Source organism: Hyalella azteca, unplaced genomic scaffold (assembly GCF_000764305.2).
Source record: "Hyalella azteca isolate HAZT.00-mixed unplaced genomic scaffold, Hazt_2.0.2 contig5373, whole genome shotgun sequence".
In the NCBI taxonomy this organism is placed as follows: domain Eukaryota; kingdom Metazoa; phylum Arthropoda; class Malacostraca; order Amphipoda; family Hyalellidae; genus Hyalella; species Hyalella azteca.
In genome coordinates this window covers 7,671-27,398 of record NW_025935567.1, presented here as the reverse complement: position 1 = coordinate 27,398, position 19,728 = coordinate 7,671, and the positions used below count along the sequence as shown (strand labels likewise).

Sequence of the window (19,728 nt, the reverse complement as noted above, 5' to 3'; positions counted from 1 at the left end):
AACTATTAACTTTGGCTTCGTAGACATTTCTTAGAAGTCATATAATCTCTGATAAACTGTCTCTGATATAAAAAATGCGGTATTCAGAAATTGTGTCTATAAGTCTTCAGAGTATACCAGCTGCACACACGAAATCGTCATAACAATTGAAGAATATCCTTTTGTCGTTTTGATATTAACTGTACAGAAACTATGGCGTTTATGGAGTGCTTCTGGCACTGAAATAAGTCTCTGCCAAACATTCACGGAAATGTTAGGTCCAGACGATTAAATTCAGCCTCATATATGAACATCTTATAGCGCAAACTCTGTACAGATTAACTTTCAACACATGGCAGAAGACAGAAAAGCCATTGCAGCCGCAGAATTTAAATTATCATCGTCAGATTTAACTACTGAAATATTTCCAACTACTGAATACTACTGCTAAATCAGTTATTTGCAAGTAACTTATCAACGCAAACTCTTGGCAAAACGTAAATCCGTACACTTGATCCCAGTGAAACTGTCGACCGGCAGTAGAGAACACGGACCAATATCTGCCATACTTAGCGAGAAACCCGCTATGGGCCGTGACCCGCAGTGGTCCCTTTACCCCCATGTTACCCTATGCATTATCTAGAAGTTTGAGATTATCATTACGAGATAAATTTAAAATATATACGAGATAAATACAGATAATACATTACGAGATAAATAGTAATATAAATAAATTTTAAACTACTAAAAGTACGAGATTATCATTCAATATCCAGTATGAAATCTGGCGACATACAAGCAGGCAGTATAGGCTGCCTAAGCCATAAAAAACGACAGAAATACAATTTATCATCTTTTTAATTGCAGAAGGTAAGATAAATCGTCCAAGATCGAATTTAGATAAGATATTTTGGTTATAACCTCAGAGTATTTTTCGTCCATTGGTAGCCACCTCGCCCGAAGTGCTCGTCGCTGATTGTCTGGCATCTACCAGGTATATTGTCACACGTTCTCCGTCAGCTTGAAGTCCTGATATTGGACTAGTCGTCAGAGGCTCCCGCAAATCTGAAAAATAAAAAAGAAGTCCTGATGTAAGAAGCTCCGCATTCGCTATCGGGCTTATCCTGCATGGACAAATTTTCAATAGCCACTTTATTTAAATCTAGCCAGGTAGGAAACAATGGAAAGGGAAGTAACTCAGTCTTCGTTTACCTCCTTTCTCTTCTTGTAAAACTCCGGGATAAAATTCTGCTCATCAATACAAATGAAAACACAAATTCGAGGATTTATCTAACTGAAAATCTTAACGGGCAATAAACTAACAAACATCATGTATTACATACTTTTCGGCTCAAACCAATTTGATGGTGACAAATACAAATCCCTAGGAACTTACGCGAATGATGTACCTTAGTCTTTAAATTCGAAAGTGTTCGGGCGGGAAAACTTAAGGCTCTGATTGAGAACCGCGAGCCCTTAAGCAGGCTTGGCTGAATCCTTATAGGATTCTATCACTACGCATAATCATTATAACTCCGCTCGTAAACGAAATATCAATCTGAATTTTTCAAGTTTATTCAGCTATTTATTCATCATTTCACTACAGTGACGGAAAATTGGTAAATTTTGTATAGCATCAGTTATGATAGAGGAATAGGCCGTACATCGATGTTCACTATAAAATGCGACTTACCTAAATTTGTGAGACATAAAGAAGTAGTACTATTTATTCTCTATTGATCTGTATTAAAGACATACCAGAAACAACCATAATTTTGTAGAGGTTTTCTAACAAAAGAATTTTTCATTCCAACACACCCCCAAAATGAGAAGCATGTAGTGGATTTAAAATCCACTGGCAATTTAACAGGGACAATTTTCCTCTAACAGAGGCCAAGCTGAGAGTTTCGCTCTGATTCAAAGTACCCACAAAGTTGGTGCCGCAGTCTGATCTGATAATCTCGCAGGGCCCTCTAATGGCTAAAAACTCTTGAAGGCATTAACAGAAGTCGAGGTATCTAAAGAAGATAACATTTCGAGATGCACAGCCCTCACGGTAATTCAGCCATCTGCCGAGTCTCTGAAGTTGCTTTGAGTTTCTGGCACCTTAAACAAGCCTTAGTGAAGTGACACACCTGCTTTGCTCCTCGTTCAAGAAAGAATCCAGCATTTCTAATAGCGTTGGATAGCTAGCGATGGTCGGACATTAGCTGGTAGAACGTAACGGCAGTTACTGAGGTAGTGGGAGTTTGTAATGTACGCGAGAACAGTACTGGCGCTGGCGGCCAGTAAAACTTACAAATACTGACCGCCAGTATTTGGCGTGCTCTTCCCAGCCCCACCAGACAACATACACATCTCATCCTACTCAGACGACATCACAATTACATCAACACACACCTATGCAAACAACATGCTCCACACAAGTACAACCTTGCATCACTCAGCAAGAGGGCTCGGCAATAGAGTTCACCACTGCTATTGCTTGAAATTTCGCACACCTCAAAAATAGGCCCTTTACCAAAATTATTTGGGCAGAAATAAAAATATTTCGTAATTCACATGTTCCCCTCATGATGACCAAAATATTAGAGTGCATGAATAAAAGAGCCTCTCTCACCTGAACGAACGAAATCTTTACAAGATAAATGACTTTTCGGAGATTGCAGCTCCTTTAAGAAAAAAAATTAAGCAGAAGAACACAGATCTGTGCAAAGAGAGGAATTTACAACGGACAATCAATGAAATCTCCGCCGGAACTGACCAGGCAAGAGAACTTTGGACAATTCGCGCCAATGACTCAAAAATTTCTACCGCACCAACAAAAAATAAGAATTAATTTTTGGAAATAAATGCTATTGCTCGTAGCAGTCATTTTGAGAGCCTGGGACAGCAAAACCAACTTTATCGTAACTAAAGTTTATCGTGAACTAAACTGCCCAGTGGTTAAAGTTCAGAGTACCAAGTTTGACGCACTAGAGAGGCGCGGGTTCGATCCCAGCTCTGTGCGCCAGTTTCTGGTCAGAATCGGCAAGGAGGCCGGGCGGTTAAGCAAAGCAGAATCGTAGCAGCGAGTTGCGAGTTCCTCAAAATGCTGTGAATGTTCTGCGATGTTAGGAATCGGCGACAGGCCTACGGCCTAATAAACACTGAAACCGCTATTATTATTATTATTAAATGCTACTTATAAAAGTAAGTGTGCTCAGGCATAATGAGGAACTAAGTCAACTACAGGTTTTGAAAAAATAAATTCAGTATAAAAAAGTCCTAAGACATCCTTCAGCACTGAGAAGCAAATAAGAAAAAATTCGTGCCCTTCCACTAGAAGCACGCAGGTCTCCCGAGCACCTAACGACAGCTGAGCTTTGTGTCCAGAAGTGTCATTTGTGCGGCATTTGATTGATGCCTTGTTTTGCATCGTTGCAACGACGCTCAAAAATCATATTCCGATCAAAAGCATTCTAAAGATTTTCAATTGAAACTTTTTTCAAAATCATTAGTTCTTAACCGTTTATATTACGCATTATGAACGACTCTCATAGTTGCTTGTCATTTATCATATACTGTATATCATATTACTTTCTGTGTGATTAATTTCCTCTCCTTATTAACGTTTATTGCAATAGGTCTGATGTATATGGTCAAAGCATAGCAGGAATTTGAGCAATATTCATTGAACTTCTACTTAATTAAATGTAGCGACCAGGAAATTTAACGTAATTTTGTCGACCGCACACACGTGAAGCTAGTTGTCATAGTCGCCACTGAATCTGCGACTGAATAGTGCTAGGGACTAGAACACGAGAAGGTCACGACCAATTTGACGGTCATGGACTTTAATTCATAATTTCTTTGAAATTGCGACTTCACTGCAATGAAGTGAAAAACTGAGCTGAAGAAAATTCGTGAACGTATTTATAGGATTAAGTGATAGTCTTCAGAATTGAAGGACATATTAGTGGTTGTATTGAAGTTAGAAGGACCAAATTACATGATATCTCATGGGTCTATCCATTGACCCCTCAATAAAATCACAAGGAAGACGTTTTCACATACAATGAGTCCAATAAATTTATAAAAGAAGAAAACATGTGTAAAAGATTGCAATAAGCAAAAGATCCGAGTAGCTTATAGCAAGCATTTGCTGGTTGAAGTTTGCAATTTTGTATAAAATTATTGTTCACGTAATTGGATCGTAATTGAAGCTTGAGTATCGCGTCCCGGGAATTAATTCCTGGTAACTAAATTATAAATTAATTTTGTATTTTTGAAATTTGATGGGAGTTTACAGTCAAGAAAATCGAAGTGCGTGAAGATCCCTGTAGATGTTCCAGATAATTCAAGATCCTCTGATCAATGATCAAGCATCGCCGTTGCATCATATAGCTTCGTCACATGCAGTGCATTACAGGTCACGTCGTTTGAGCTTGGCATAATCATTATAAATAGAAAAATGTATGTACTCAGTAGCGCACAAGGTTTCGTCGTGATAAGTAGTGTGTCTTAGAGCAGGTAAGCTCTACAAATGTGACGCCGTGCAGTCGCTCGTTTAATGTAAGTAACTATTCATCCAATGAATGCAAACGCTTTTGAATTTTATGGTTCATCTTGTGGATAAAATTGTTGTGTCAGTGAATTCCTGAATCATCAAGAACTACGATCCATTTTCAATCAACCTAGCCGACTCATACCGCGCTTACGAAATAAAGTTGCTTTCGTCACAGCTGTGACTGGAATGACTTATCTGTACCAGAGTAAGTTGAGGTTAGTTGTCAGTTTCAAGAGTTTAGCGTGTAATAATACGATAAATTACTTTAATTTTTTTTATTCTAACCTCAGCGTCGAATGTCGAATAATTTTATGACTGGTCTGATATGTCGATTGATTGGAAACTACCTTCGACATAATCCTGGCCTATAAGAAGAAGATCAAAGAAGGTGCCGAGTGTTTAGTTCCCCAATTGTTGCAGTCCTAGACGATCTAGTGCAAAACTGTGTAATTTTAAATCAATTCACTCTCCTGGCTCATGGGAACATTTTTACCCATGCAAGGCCTTTAAAACGTTTCACAAGTCAACTTACAGGAAATAGGTGTTACAGCTGAAGGAGCACTGATCCAAGTAGTAATTATAAGAGAGCTGAAGCTTCTCAAAATATCAATGGAGTGAGATATTGAATCTTTAATTTGGCCAGATGTCGGTAAATGTTTTTTTAGATGAATAAACTAGGCGTGTTTAATTTATATCGAAATTATTTGCTTTTTTTCAGTGTTTTGAAGAAGTAAAATTGGTTCGTTGAAAAATAAAGAGGTTCGTTGTATAAAGTGGGATTTTCAACTGTGAGAAAACTCGAACCAGATAACCCTGTTTCGATCAAATAAATGTGTTCTCGCATATATGTAGTGACTAGCAGAAAATGAATAACGGTGGATATCCTCCTAATAAATACTTCCCCATGCTGTGCGATCAATCATCGTCGTATCCTCCTCGACTTCCTTATCCCTCCGGGCCTCCTTATTCATCCCAGCCTCCTTATCCCTCCGGGCCTCCTTATCCCTCCCAGCCTCCTTATCCCTCCGAGCCTCCTTATCCCTCCGGGCCTCCTTATCCCTCCCAGCCTCCTTATCCCTCCGGGCCTCCTTATCCCTCCGGGCCTCCTTATCCCTCCCAGCCTCCACCTGGCATCTTATCTTTTCCAGCTCCCCCTCTGCAGAGTATTCCAAACCTGGGGCCTGCTACCCCAATCCACAACAATTCCCCATGTACACTCCACACCCACAACAATCTAACTTCATTTCACCTGCGATTCCTCAACAAAGTTTCCCACTAAACCAGCACCAAGCTACAGTTCCTCCGCCCTACCCTAATTTTCCTCCTCACGACTCGATGTTTGTCTCAAGTAGACACGCGCCTCTGCCGTCAAGACCACCTTCACCAACTGTCCTGCAACCCATCATTGGTTTTGACTCTTCGATTCTGAGTGAGCAAATAAATAAGGAATTTTACTCGGTGCGTCATTATACGCTTGCCCTATAAGGTGGTTGCAGGATTATTTCCGTCATCCAACACCAGCGCAGGTTGCCTATCAGCCAACATTGAAATCTCTATCCATAGAATTATTGAGCAGTATGATCCAAGAAGAAAATATATGTATAGTTTTATAGCGAAGATCCAAATATTTGTTTTCTTATACCCCCAAACACTTTTATTTTTTTCCTCAAGTAGGGAGGCGATGAGATTTACCTATGTGCCTGTGCTTTATAAGCATAAAAGCATCCTTCTAAGTTTGTTTTTTCCGGGTTTGATTTGCCCAGGAATTCTCTCGGGTCTTGTTTCTTTGATAAGAGATGGTAGGTGGTGAAGAGGAAATAGGTTTGAGTTTAGCATCTTCATTCACATAGTGTCAATGTTTATTTATTACCTTTCTCACTTATGATTTTATTTACCAGTGTTGTACTACGTTTTAAAGACAAGCAAGCGCTCTAAGGGTATATTTTAAACTTTATTCGTTTTTAAAACTTTCTTACGTTGCTCCAGGAACAGTTCTCTGCTATATTCCCGTTGCCTTAAATATTTATAAAATGTTAGCACTGTTTTTATGAAATCTGGGACGTTGTTACAGTTCCTCTTATGCCTTAAAATTTCCCCCTTTCTGAAACCTCTCAAAAAGAAGCTTTGAGAGGCGTTTATATGTACCGAAATGTTTCGGTCTGTTGAAAAAAGGTTTTTGTGTCAAGCATGCGAGTCTTTCAATGTTTTCACCCATGCATAGCGTGAGATCCACGAAATTCAGCTCCTGGCTGCTCATTTTCACAATGAACTTGATTGATTTATGGATTTAATTCAGGTCCCCGAGAAATGAATGAAATTCAAGTTTACTTACTTCACTCACGATCCGAATTTCATCTCTATATCTCGTGTACAGAATGAGTCCTGGTATCCTATCAAGAAAACGGATCTCCTACGAGTTTATAAAAATTTCGGAATTTCCGGCGAATAGATCCCAGAGATATATCTTATAGAATGTGGCATGTTTCGTGAGGTTGCTTACTTAATACATGTAAAGCAAAGGCCCGGTTGTAAATCGGATGGCCTCGACACTTGAGCAAAAACTAAAAGTGTTTAGAGGTAAAAGTAACCCAATATTTGTATCTTCACCAAAAAAAATATACTTGTATTTTCTTATAGGGTCATACTGCTCAAAATTCTAAAGAATATTTTGAACGAACAGCTACCAGTTTCTTGGTGTGTGCTCTCTTACAAACCAAAATGAGAAAAGTTATCCAGCAAGCGACTTGGCTGGATTGTTTATTCGTTCAGTTATTCTTTAATTTTTCCCGAGATCGTCAGTCTCGATAATTTTATCAACATGAAATTTTAAGCTAATATTTTAAATTGTATCCACTTTACCATTGATATGTACCTACTATTGTCATTTCCAAAATTCAATTTCAAGTGCTGTAAATCTTTCACCAGCAAGCGTCGCAATCTATAAAAATGTCATTCGGAAACCTGCTTTTTGATCTCCCGGCGCCAGCAAGAAATTTGGTTCGACTCATTGAAAAAACGAACAAGAAGATTATTAATAAAAAGCCTGCTCTGGTCTTCAATCAAACTTACATAAAATAGAAGCTTCTGCCGAACTACACCAATATATATAACCGTACATGAGGTTTGTTTTAAGTGCATTGAGAGCAAATAGTATGTCTGGTATCGTTAACTGAATTATTATTCTAGAGTCACATTTTAGCCAATCTTCAGCCAGCCATTTTATCTGTCACGCAAAGCCTTTCATCGCCGACTTATTTTCACGGTTGGGACGTCAGCGAGGACATCGCAGTCTGACAGCGTCGTGTGGAACGGCGTGCACCAGCTCACCGCCCGGGGCGTCCTGAGTTCGTTGATGCTGGATAGCGATAGTAGCGATGAAAGCGATGATAGTTGGGAATCTGTCGATAGCGACGATAGCGATGACAGCGACGATAAAAAAATCAACGAGATCCCTAAAGGGCAGACGTATTCCGTAACTACCCTTGGACCATACCAAGATGAGTCCGCAAAAATTTTATCTTTGCTGAGGTCCCACATTCCAAGCTGTAACCCCATCACCATCACTAAAATCCATAACCCTTACCTAAAAAAAGCATTTTATAACAACAAGGCTAAACTAGAGAATCGATTCCCGGATGTCCAGTACAAGGATGAGCGGCTCTTCCACGGGACAGACTCCGCCAACATTAAACCAATTCTAGAAGATAATTTTGATTGGAGACTTCATGGAACTAATGTTGGACAACTTTATGGACAGGGCGCGTATTTCTCCAACAAGTATGTTGATTTCTGTCGTTTGGTGTTACACCAGAATTTTTAGAATTCAAACCATTTCTAATGAAATTAGTCTTTATATAAGACGAATGTCATCAAAACCACACTTCTTGAGGTCCAGAGAACCATGATGTCATAAATTTTCAAAACCTCTGCACTGCTCTGGCTCGAGTCTGGGCGTATAGATCATAGTTCCTTCAAATAACATAGAACTTTTGTGCTCAGTTTGTAACAATACATATGTGAACTCCTGCAAATTTTTAGTGATCGAGCCTGATACTCGATAAAATGTTCCTGCATATGATGATATGAAGAATAACCTCTGTTTGATTTGATCTTACTATTTGCAATGTTTCGTATCTAATTATACTTTTAAATTAGCATTATTCGCGAATGATTGATGTGTAAAGTTTCATATGCCTTTAAGGATCTAATTAGAAATTAATTCTATGACAACAGCGCCGCAATGTCTCGCCAGTACGGTAATGCCATCTTCATCTGCAAGGTCCTGGTGGGCCTCACCGCGCTTGGCGACAAGAAAACTGACAGACCTCCTAAAGACAAGTTCGTCCCTCCCACGTAGCGGCGAACAAGACCTTATATTGACGATCTTAGCGTTAAATTTAGTATCATGAGCGCGAAGGCATGTAAGATACTCAACTGATGTGTACCATCGCAAATCATGTGTGTGGTGATGGTATGCAGGATACACTTCTGATGTTTGCCTAAAATAAGACTCTGTTTTTTACAGATCCAACCGTCCTACTGACACCACGGTTGACAATCCGGCCAAACCCACTATATATTCGTCAAGTATGATGAGCAACACTACTACCCTGAGTACTACGCACTATTTTGAGGTAGAAACTGTTTACTATTGTTTACTTTAAATACCTTTTATTTGCATTTTATGTATTTGTATGTATGTCTTTAATTCTGATTGTTCATAATGTATGTATGTTCTGATAATGTATGTTCAGTTCAAAATTTATTAGGTAATTCTTACGTTTATTTCGGAAGGCATATGTCCTGTTCATTCTCTAACATGTTTTCCTTCGCTAGAATCAACTCACACTCACGTGTTACTTATGTACGCAGACGTGCGTCGATGCAGAACTTGGATGTATAATTCCAGAGTAGTTGCTGCCATATATCCTTACAAAGTAACATTGTAGTGGACAATCATTCGATAGTTAAAAGTTAGACTTTTTCATTATCAAGTTGCTCTATTAAACTAATTTTTCTTAACTTATGCCCTCCTCTGAGCACGAATCAAAGAATTTGTAAATTATGAGTAACCTGTCTTTATGGAATTAAGTATTGAGTTTAGTATTAGAATAGAGGATGAGTGAGCTTGAGCCGTAACAGAGGACAGACGTGTGCGTTCTGCCACGGAATGTAGAGAGGCAGAGGCGGAGAAAAGAAGGCGGCCAGATAGCGGCCGCCTCCAGGAATATGGATAGGAGGAGGCTGAAACATCTAAAATAGAAAATAGAAGACGCTGAACGACAGTTGCAGGACTCACACGAAGGTGAACAAGTTGCAGAGGCACGTGCAGTGGCTGCAATTTGCGAGAATACCAAATATTTCTACAAATATGCCCAGTCAAGGGCCAAAATCAGAGCATCAGTGGGGCCTCAAAAGAAATAACGATGTCCTTATTGGAAACGACCAGGGCATGTGCGAACTGCTAGGAGCGTAGTTTGAAAAAGTATTCAGCAAACCTCGATACTCAAGACAGGAGAACGAAATTGAACGAGTCATTCAAAAACTACCAGGGGGCGGGTGCTGATGAATATTGAGTTTGAAACACCGGATCTAGAGAGGAGTATCCAAGAATTATCGGCTTAATCGGCTCCCCGGCTAGATGGGGTCCCTGCAGTGTTACTGAAAAAATGTGTCGGAGCACTAAAAGTCCCTCTGACTTTTCTCTGGAAAACATCATTGAGAGAAGGAAACGTTCCTAGTTACCTAAAGTAAGGGCTAATAACCCCAATCTACAAAGGATGTGCGAGAGACAAACCCCAAAGTTACAGGCCGGTTGTTGGCCAGGAGGTTGTTGCAGTACATGAAGGAAGCTGACATTTTCAACAGAAGGCAATACGGTTTCAGACGGAATCACTCCTGTTTGTCTCAGTTACTAGAGAATCACCACCAAATCCATCCATACTGGAAGAGGAGGCCGGCGCGGCAGTGTTGTACTTGGACTTTGCGAAAGCGTTCGATAAATTTGACCATAGAGTGCTCTTCAGAAAATTAAGGCTACTGAGGGTTGTAGGCGAATTTTTTGCATGGATCCACAGCTTCCTAACAGAAAGACTACAAGCTGTCGTTGTTGGAATCTCGAGATCGAGTGAGGCTAGGGTGAGGAGCTGAGTAACACAGGGAACGGTACTTCGCAAAATCCTCTTCCTCATCCACATCGCCAACATAGACATGACGCCCCTGCATCGTCATTCGCAGACAACACCAGGATACTAATGACCATCATGGACAGGACGGACTTCGGGAGGTTACAAGAAGACCTTTCTGCATTATATGACTGGGCCCAAGCGAACAACATGCAGTTCAACGGCACCAAATGTGAGGTTCTGAGATACAGAGGTACCGGAATAGCTGGTATGGAGTACCGCTACCTGGCACCTGACAACTCAGAAATCGGACCGAAGCGACTCGTTCGCTATCTAGGAGTGTTGATGAATACTCAGGTCAAGTTTGGTGATCAAATGGGGGAAATAACCGCAAGAGGTAGGCGACAGATTTGGTGGATCTGGCGGACGTTCAGAAAAAGAGAAGCGGAACCGATGATCACACTCTTCAGAGCCCTTTTAATACCAATTCTTGAATACTGCTGCCAAATCTAGACGCCGTTCACACTCGGCGCAGTGCGGCACCTGGAAGGTGTCCAGCGATCCTTCAATTCCAGAATCAGAGGGATGAAAGAGTTAGACTACTGGGAGAGGTTGGAGCGCCTGGGTCTGTACTCACAAGAGAAGTATTTCATTCTGTACACATGGTATGATAATCGGAATGGCACCAAACTTCGAAAGCCAGACCTTCATGATTGAGACATATCACAACGAGAGAAGGGGGAGACTGCAAGATCCCTCACTACGTAACTGATCTGCGGTCAGATTTCAATCCCTGCGGGAAGGATCGCTTTCTGCGGAAGGGACGAGGCTGTTTAACGTCCCATCAAAAGGTCTACGATAAGGTGAGTTTACCCTCGAGCCCTTCAAGAGACGACTGGACATGTTCCTGGGCATAATCCCTGATCAACTGCCCCTGCACCACTACTGACGGCGAGTAGCAAGCAACAGCATCGTGCATCAGCAGCCCCAAATGGGGGCGGATGAACGATAGTCAAAGAAGGCAATCCATCGTGGTCTGGGACTGCTACGTCGGAAACAAGTACTAAGGATACCAAGGATTTAACTGCATCAGGTCGTTAGAACTGCAAATTGTAAAGGAACTCCCCATCATGAATCGAGAAACTCAAGTTCTTTTTTTAATTTGGGCCGCACTCCATACCCTTAGCGTAGCTGAGATAGGTTCAACTTCTTAAAAAAACATCACAAATATTTTTCACTCGAATACATTTTGGGTTTCTGAGCCTGGCCAAAAATAGCATGCATGGGAACTGTTCTTCCCAACCGCCATCTGGCTGCCATCGCTGGGCAATATATATAGGTTCCATTGCTTCCATGCCTGTAATTATAGAATTTATGCGTAAAGAATTATTTATTCATACAACATGTTGTTACACTTTTTACTTCTTTTCGTACCTAACGTGTCTATGCTTGAATTTCAGAGAACAACCCAAAACGCGGCAGTCAGGAACTCTGTTCACTGCGACTACGTCCCGCCTCTTGATCCAGCGTACCAGGGGTCGGGTCAGCTTGATGCTCAGCCTAAATACGAACCCACGGTCATCCTTCAAGCCCTAAATCAGTTTCAAGTTTATTCGTATATCAATCTAAAAACTATAACAAATTTTATAAATTCTTCTAAATAATAAAAACTGAGGCAATAGGAATTGTACATTTCATGGGCAACACTTTATAGATTTTTATCTTCTCATGTTTATTCACAACGCTGACTGCGCTAACGATGGATTCCGTGATGATATACACCTTCCTAATTTCCAATAATCTATTGTTATCCTATTTGTGGTCTTTCCTTTGTGGCATAATTGTGCATTTTAAATATGTTCGTTCATTGAGTTAATCATTAGGTGGGCGTTTAGAATTCGATGCATCTTTAGTAGTCGATGCGCCTTTAGGTGCTCAACCGTTTAGGGTAAATTCATTTAGGACAAAGTTTATCGAGTTAATAGTATATAGAGTTTATATTCTTATTAAATTTTAATTTTAATGAGAAGTAATTAAGTGGTCTCAATTGAACGGAGCCAACAAACGTCTTATTTTTCTAAAAGTTGTAGGCTTATCACTTTAAATTAATTAAATTTCATTTCAACGTGCCAAGCTGCTACTCATCCTATTTCATTTTTTTTCTTAAACATTCTCCTACAATTCTGATTTCTCTTTTAATTCTTAAATATTTTTCTTTTCTCATATGTAGGTCAGCGCAACAGTAAGTAGGTAGGCGCACTGAGTAACAACTTGAACTCAAGTATGTCCTAAATTATTTGATTTATAATTAATTAATAATATTAGAATATATTTTGTTGCTTTACAATTCACTAGCCAGTTAGTATTAGTATTAACTATTGATATTAAAAAAACTATTCAAAAACTTCAATCTTGCTTGCCATGCTTGACTGTTTCTTGTTACTCCCAGGGTTGTGTTTCAGAGGACATCATTCTATTAACTTCTGCTGTGAGGTCTGTATGCAGCAGACATATGAAATATTCAACATATTGTGGTGTCTTTATTGTGTAACTATTTTAGATATACTCGTATTCATGCATATTTAATGCTTGCACATTTCATCCTATACCCTTGACGCTGTAGAAACTTTCATGGCGTGTAGATTTTTTCATTGACCATCTATGTTGTCTACGTGATTTTGTATTTTCAAGCTTTTCTTGTTATATTAACTGATTTTTCTTATTGCAGACCTATGCTAAGTAATTATAACCGTATAGGTACTGTTTCTAATACTGTGGCTTAATTTGTGATTGGATTTATTAATAGTCTGTGATTGGATTTGAAGTAAATAGTTCACTTACCCATGCTGGCCACTAGTTCATTTACTCATGCTGGATACTAGAATATATTATTATTATAGAATATTATATTATTAGAATAATATTGTATTACTATAATATTATATTATTATTAATGAGTATAATGAAAAGACCATCATTGATGGTTCGTAACCACATTAGGTTTGGTAGCAGCGTAACAATGGATGGTTAGCAAATTTGAAAGCAATCAACATTGAAACGATGTGTTTGATAAGTAAATTCATTTAGTCGAATTGATGTATGTGTCAACAGCTCTCAGTATTGTCAATTAAACGAATTCTCTGGTCTGAAATGAAACTTCAAATTTTTCTTTTAAGCAGGTTCTTCTGAAGACCAGAGAATTCGTTTTATTGACAATTTTCTTATTAGTTTTTTCAATAGATCGAACAATATTTTTCGTTTGCACTGGCAAATCGAAAATCAGCGTACCGATGGACGTTTTTATTTTTTTAACAACGTTTCGAATGTATCAATCATTCATTATCAAGTTACAAGACACATTGAGTGATGAAATTCGGATCGACATAAGCATAAAATTATGTAAATAGGATACTACTCAAGAATCAAAATTGTTAGGAATAATTATATAATCACAAAATAATTTAGAATCAAAGCACCGAAAATTTTTTTGCAGGGGGTTATTGTTCATTACAAGATTTTCTTGTATTATAATAGATTAGTAGTTTAATTTTATTATTAGTTATGTTCACGATGTTGTTGTGAGCGATGGAATGAAGGATCCGCTCATCTGCTTTATAACCGTTGGTCATTTTGTTCTCGTAATAGATGGTTGTCTTGTTTGTTGTTTGCTTCAGTCTCTGGTGCGTGGTTTAGTTTTGGTACATTCAAAGTTTCGAAATTTCTGTGTCAATGGTTCTATTGGCAAATCCGTTATTGACCAGGAGTCTTTTGCAATTTTAGCTCCGTATTTAAGTCAATTTCAGATGAGCAGGTCTTGAGAGCGGCGTTCAGGACTCTCCCGACATCGGTTGGTTTACGGTATACTTTTGTGACGAACGAATTATTTTTAGCTTGGACTGGTATATCTAAAATATATGTATATTATTATATTATGATATTATAATTATATTATAATATATATATTATTATAAAATGGCAGAATTTTCTTGTTTATATGCGTACAATAATATTAATGACCAGGGTATGCATTATAACTTTCATGGAGCCGAACAGTTCTTTCGATGACGTTGGTAGATTAAAAGGCAGATTTAGCAAATAATAATAATATATTAACGACGTTTCGAATGTTGCAACATTCATTTTAAAGTTAAGAGATGCATTGAATAGTAAAATTTTGGTGGACATAAGTACATAATACACGTAATTAGGATACAACACAAAAATTTCGAGCCGTAAAGTACCTCCGCAAACAATCTCAAATTTGTATGCTTAAATTTTGCTTCAAAAAAGGTTGTAGACTTCTTCATCATTTGAACTACATTGGAGGAATTGGACTAACAACTGCGACATTAAGTATTACTAACAGGCAACTTCATTTCAAAATCATTGATTAATTCAAAAAGCTTGGTGATGCTTTTGACTACAACGTCAAGCTCCGGACTATCCGTTACAATGGACCCTGCAAAAAAGCGGGAGTTCTCCAAGAAGCCGATGTAGACTGTAAATTTTAGTAGTTAGTAGTTAGTAAGTAAAAATTTTAGTTAGTAATTTTGGCTCCAAATGCTGTCGGCCTGCTTGCGGTTGGAGCGCGGCCCGGATACGGGCCCAAATCGACAGCAAATCTCTCCCCGTCCCCCGAAAGGGGGACCCGAAGCCCATGTTTTTTGGTGCTGCCGGCCTGCGGCTCCCTGACTTGGCTGGCCCCAGAACTGGGTCTAGGCCCCGCCTCGCGCCATGAAGCGAGGCGGGGAGGGTCAACAACAACACAAATGTAAATTTTGCTTCAAAGAAGGTTGTAGACTTCTTCCTAGTTTGGGCTACACTGGAATAATTGGACCAACAACTACGACTTTGGGTATTTCAAACAAGCAACTTCATCTCAAAATTATCGATGAATTCAACTGGCTTGGTGATACCTTTGACAACAATGTCAAGCTCCGGAATATCCAAAATAATGGACCTTGCAAAAAAGCGAGAGTTCTCCAAGACGCCAATGTAGTCTGTAAATTTTGCTACAAATAAAGTTTTAATGTGTGTGTGCGGTGCCACTAGGAAAGAGTGGAAAAGAACAAGAGGTGGCGCAGAGTGGCCAGAAAGAAGAAGGAGAAATGGAAAAGACAGTAGGAGACGAAAAGGCGCATTGCGCATAATTGGGTTGGCTGTAGGTGGTGGGGGGTATTTGGGGCTAGGGAAGGGGGGGGAACCCGTCGGGGCTTTGGATGCGTCCGAAAGGTAGGTGATGGGGGGATGGTGGTTCACCATTTACATATATATACATGCGTTCTCGCTCTTTTTTTATATTTTTATTTTTTATTTATTTTTTTTGTATTTTTCTTGATGAATATGATGAGAGGGGATGATGACAATGGCAATCGATGATGATGAAGATGAAGGTGGTAGGTGAGTCGCTCGAGACTCGGATAGAGGTAAGGGGGTTGGTTGGTATATTCAAAGTTTTTAGTCGAGTCTTTACTGTACGTCACTCTCGGTGAGTAACGTCAGTCCGTCAGTGCGATGGTGTCATGAGTGTATTATAGTGTTGCGTTGCTTTGGACCAGCTACACCCATTCGCATTATGAACAACTTCGTCTGGGTGCAGCATGGTCCGCTGTGTAGTTATTTGTAGAGAGGGCATGAGTGTTTAGTGTTGTGTTGTTTTGGGACCAGCTACACCCGTCCGCATTATGAACAACTTCGTACGGGTGCAGCATGGTCCGTTGTGTAGTTATTTATAGAGAGGTGGAGGAGGGGGACCTAGTGCGAGTAAAAGTTTTAAACTTCTTCATCATTTGGACTACATTAGAGCTATTGGACTAACAATCACGACATTGAGACCGTCTCACCTGCCACCTACAGTCTGGAGGAACCCACCAGCATCGTCATTGTGAAGTGCATGGCGCCCGACGATGGCTGGCCGATCTCAGCCATCTGTTTTTAAGCTACCAGAGTTGTCTGAACTTTGAGATTGTTTTCAGAGTAATTTTCCGTTTAAAATTTCCTTTTTGTATCCTATTTATATGTATTATGTACTTATGTCCACCAAAATTTCATTTTCAATGCTTTTATTAACTTGAAAATGAATGTTGATACATTCGAAACGTCGTTAAATATATTATAAATCTTTGCTGATACCTTCCTTTTGATCTGTTAACATCATCTGAAGAGTTTTAATTGATAATCCACATAATTTTCAGCCAACGGGCCACATCTCATTAATATATGCTAGGAAATGTAACAACATTACCTTAGCATTGTCGTAGTAAATAAGGTACTTTCTGATAAAAAAATGTCAACCCACTACACACTCTGTAGAGAATAATTTTATCACCTTGATATTGATCGTCTGTTTTGGAAGCATTAGCCTCACTGACTTCGATTTCTTAAACGCCAGCACGTCCCGCGAGCTGAAATCTTTGCACCCTGGCACACAATTAATCATTCTTCGAGTGCTGAATCTATTTTGATTGATGAGACGATAGATACTGTAAAGAATTTTTTACTGAACTTACTTCTCCCGTGTGCATAAGGTTGGGACCTTTTAGGTAAGACCAGATTTGATAAGCTAAGGCAAAATTCAGTTCTTAACCAAACTTGCCCTAGATTGTTCAGCAATTTGGTACGTTTTCATTTACTTATGTTGTGATCCTTTTATTGCTTGTTAACTCGATTATTTTCTCTATATTGTTTTTAATTTCGAATAACCTCAATTTTGTGTTCAAATTGTTCATTCTTTGTTTTCAAAAACCGTTACAATCCACAACGAGTTTTCATTCCGAACAATCCCTCGAACGAAGAGCCATGTTCTTTATATATATATAGATACTCTTACAATTTAATCTTGTGATAGAAATAGTATCTACAGCCTGAAATCAGATGCACATCTCTATCAACTAATTCATTACCATAAGAGTAATGAAATTGATTAGATGGTATAATTCGTTCTCTACAAAAAGTTGTAGATGTATACAGTAAAATCATTATTACATGCTGCCATCGAAATCTCAACAGCCATTGATTCTACCTCTGTCTCCACTTATTCCTGAAACAACGCCTTAGTCAATAATTAGTCAGGAAGCATGTTCCATGGAATTAATTTTATTATGTTTCATCCATCATTCCTGTTCACCACGTTTGTGCACAAATGTTGAACTTGCAAATTATTCCTGGAATTTCACTGCTTCAGGTGTTTCAAAATCAAATAATATAAACTTATTTACGGCTTCCTGAATAATGAAATTAAATAACAAAGTATGGGCTTGCTTGCTCATTTCAGTCTATCTAAATCTCGCAGGTATTTCTTTAACGTAATTTGAGTGTTTGTTAAACACATTACACAAGCATGCTCTTAATAAAAGTGGTTGTTAAACACATTACACAAGCATGCTCTTAATTGGAGTGGTTGTTAAACACATTACACAAGCACTGTCTCTTATACACATCTAGATGTGTATAAGAGACAGGCAAATCTCTCTGTACACAAGACAAGAGAAATATATTGTATCAATTGAACTCTTATTGTGATTTCTTTATCATTATCAGTTAATCAATCCACTTCTTAATCACTGGGATAAATGAAAGGATCATTTTTCAAATAGCGATGCATTTATCGNAAACAAGGAAAGAGTTTAAACTTTGAAGCTAGCTCAAAACTTACTCTTACCTCTATTTTAAATTCAGTTCACTTCCAAATTTTAGAACAAATTTTCCAATCAAGGTAGGTTATTTCCTTCCCATTCTACGACTCGCAAATTTCGCTATATTTTAATTCCTTCCCATTTCTTTCATATTAAACCATTACTTTTTCACGTTTAACACGTGAACCATCAGAACATTCCCGAAAATTCAAACTTGCTTTATCGAAAATATTCATCCAGATACTCTTCAGATGTCATTGAATTCCCTGCTTGTCATTCTTCATCTGACAACAGCAACAGTTCACCGAAGGCATTTTCGTGCACTTTAACAACACCTTTGTCTGCCACGACGAGGCCCACCTCCACATCCGCCACTTTGACAGGTTTCGGTTATTAAACAGTCTTCTCGGAACACTCCTCGAGGTCTATTTTCACATCCGCCAAGTTGACAGGTTTCGGTTTTAAATAAGTCCCGTCGGAATGCTCTCAGAGGTCCACCTTCACATCTGCCGAGTTCCGAGGTTTCAGTTTTTCAGTAGTCTTGTCGCAACGCTACTCGTGGCCTGCCTCCTAATCTGCCAAGTTGATAGGTTACGGTTTTAAAGTAGTCTTGTCGGGACGCTACCCGTGCTTTGCCTCCAAATTCGCCACTATTTGCGTGTGGTTTTAAAGAAAACTTGCGGCGACGCTACCCGCTGTCTGCCTCTAAATCCGCCAAGTTGATGGGTTGTGGTATTGTAACTATCGCCGTCGCTGAAATAGTCTTAAAAACTAAGAAGTTTGATGATTCTTCACAGTTAATTGTTGGATCCCGCGGTCGCAATTTGTATCGATGCCCACTAGCTGTAATTCTCAAATGATCGGCTGTCATATTCGCACAGGTGGAGAATACGCTCACAAAATTGCTGGAAAACTAAGTTTAATTCGTAGCTATTGATAACAAATCGTTTCTCTTAGTCCGTTTCTCTTATTAGTTTGAAAGCTACAAGGCAATGAAGCAGGAATGTAACTGTGAAATATGCAAAGTGGATAAGGTCTCACTCAACCCATGATTTATAGGATCATTGTAATATAGAGCTTTCAAGTTTTAATCAATGCGGATTTCGGCATAATGCAACGTAGAAATGCAATTAAATTTAAAGTAATTTACTATCTCATAAGAGAAACTAACAACTTTTGTTTAATAACAAGGAATAACAAGGAAAATAAAAGGCATATATTACCAAGGGTTTATATTCAGATGAAAATCACATATTTGATATGGAAATTTCAGAGCAATCCATAAATCAGTCAATATTAGGGCAAATAAATATGATCAAATAGTGTTAAAATATAAAGCCAGCATGCGCTGTTGAGGCATAATGCACAAAATTATAGATAAAATAAGTAGGCTAATCAAATTAAACTGAATGCCGATCACCACGCAGGAAGATCCATCAGC

At 38.9% G+C, this 19,728-nt stretch overlaps 1 protein-coding gene across 1 annotated transcript; it reads left to right on the top strand.

Annotated features, from left to right (window-relative positions):
• The first annotated feature begins 4,714 nt into the window (after positions 1-4,714).
• On the top strand, positions 4,715-12,800 carry LOC108669172. The gene is made up of 6 exons (XM_047880403.1): positions 4,715-4,733; positions 5,505-5,957; positions 7,804-8,305; positions 8,762-8,866; positions 9,054-9,162; positions 12,114-12,800. Exons 1-6 carry the CDS (start codon positions 4,715-4,717, stop codon positions 12,315-12,317), a joined length of 1,392 nt encoding a protein of 463 aa, XP_047736359.1. The 3' UTR covers positions 12,318-12,800.
• Positions 12,801-19,728: the final 6,928 nt, after the last annotated feature.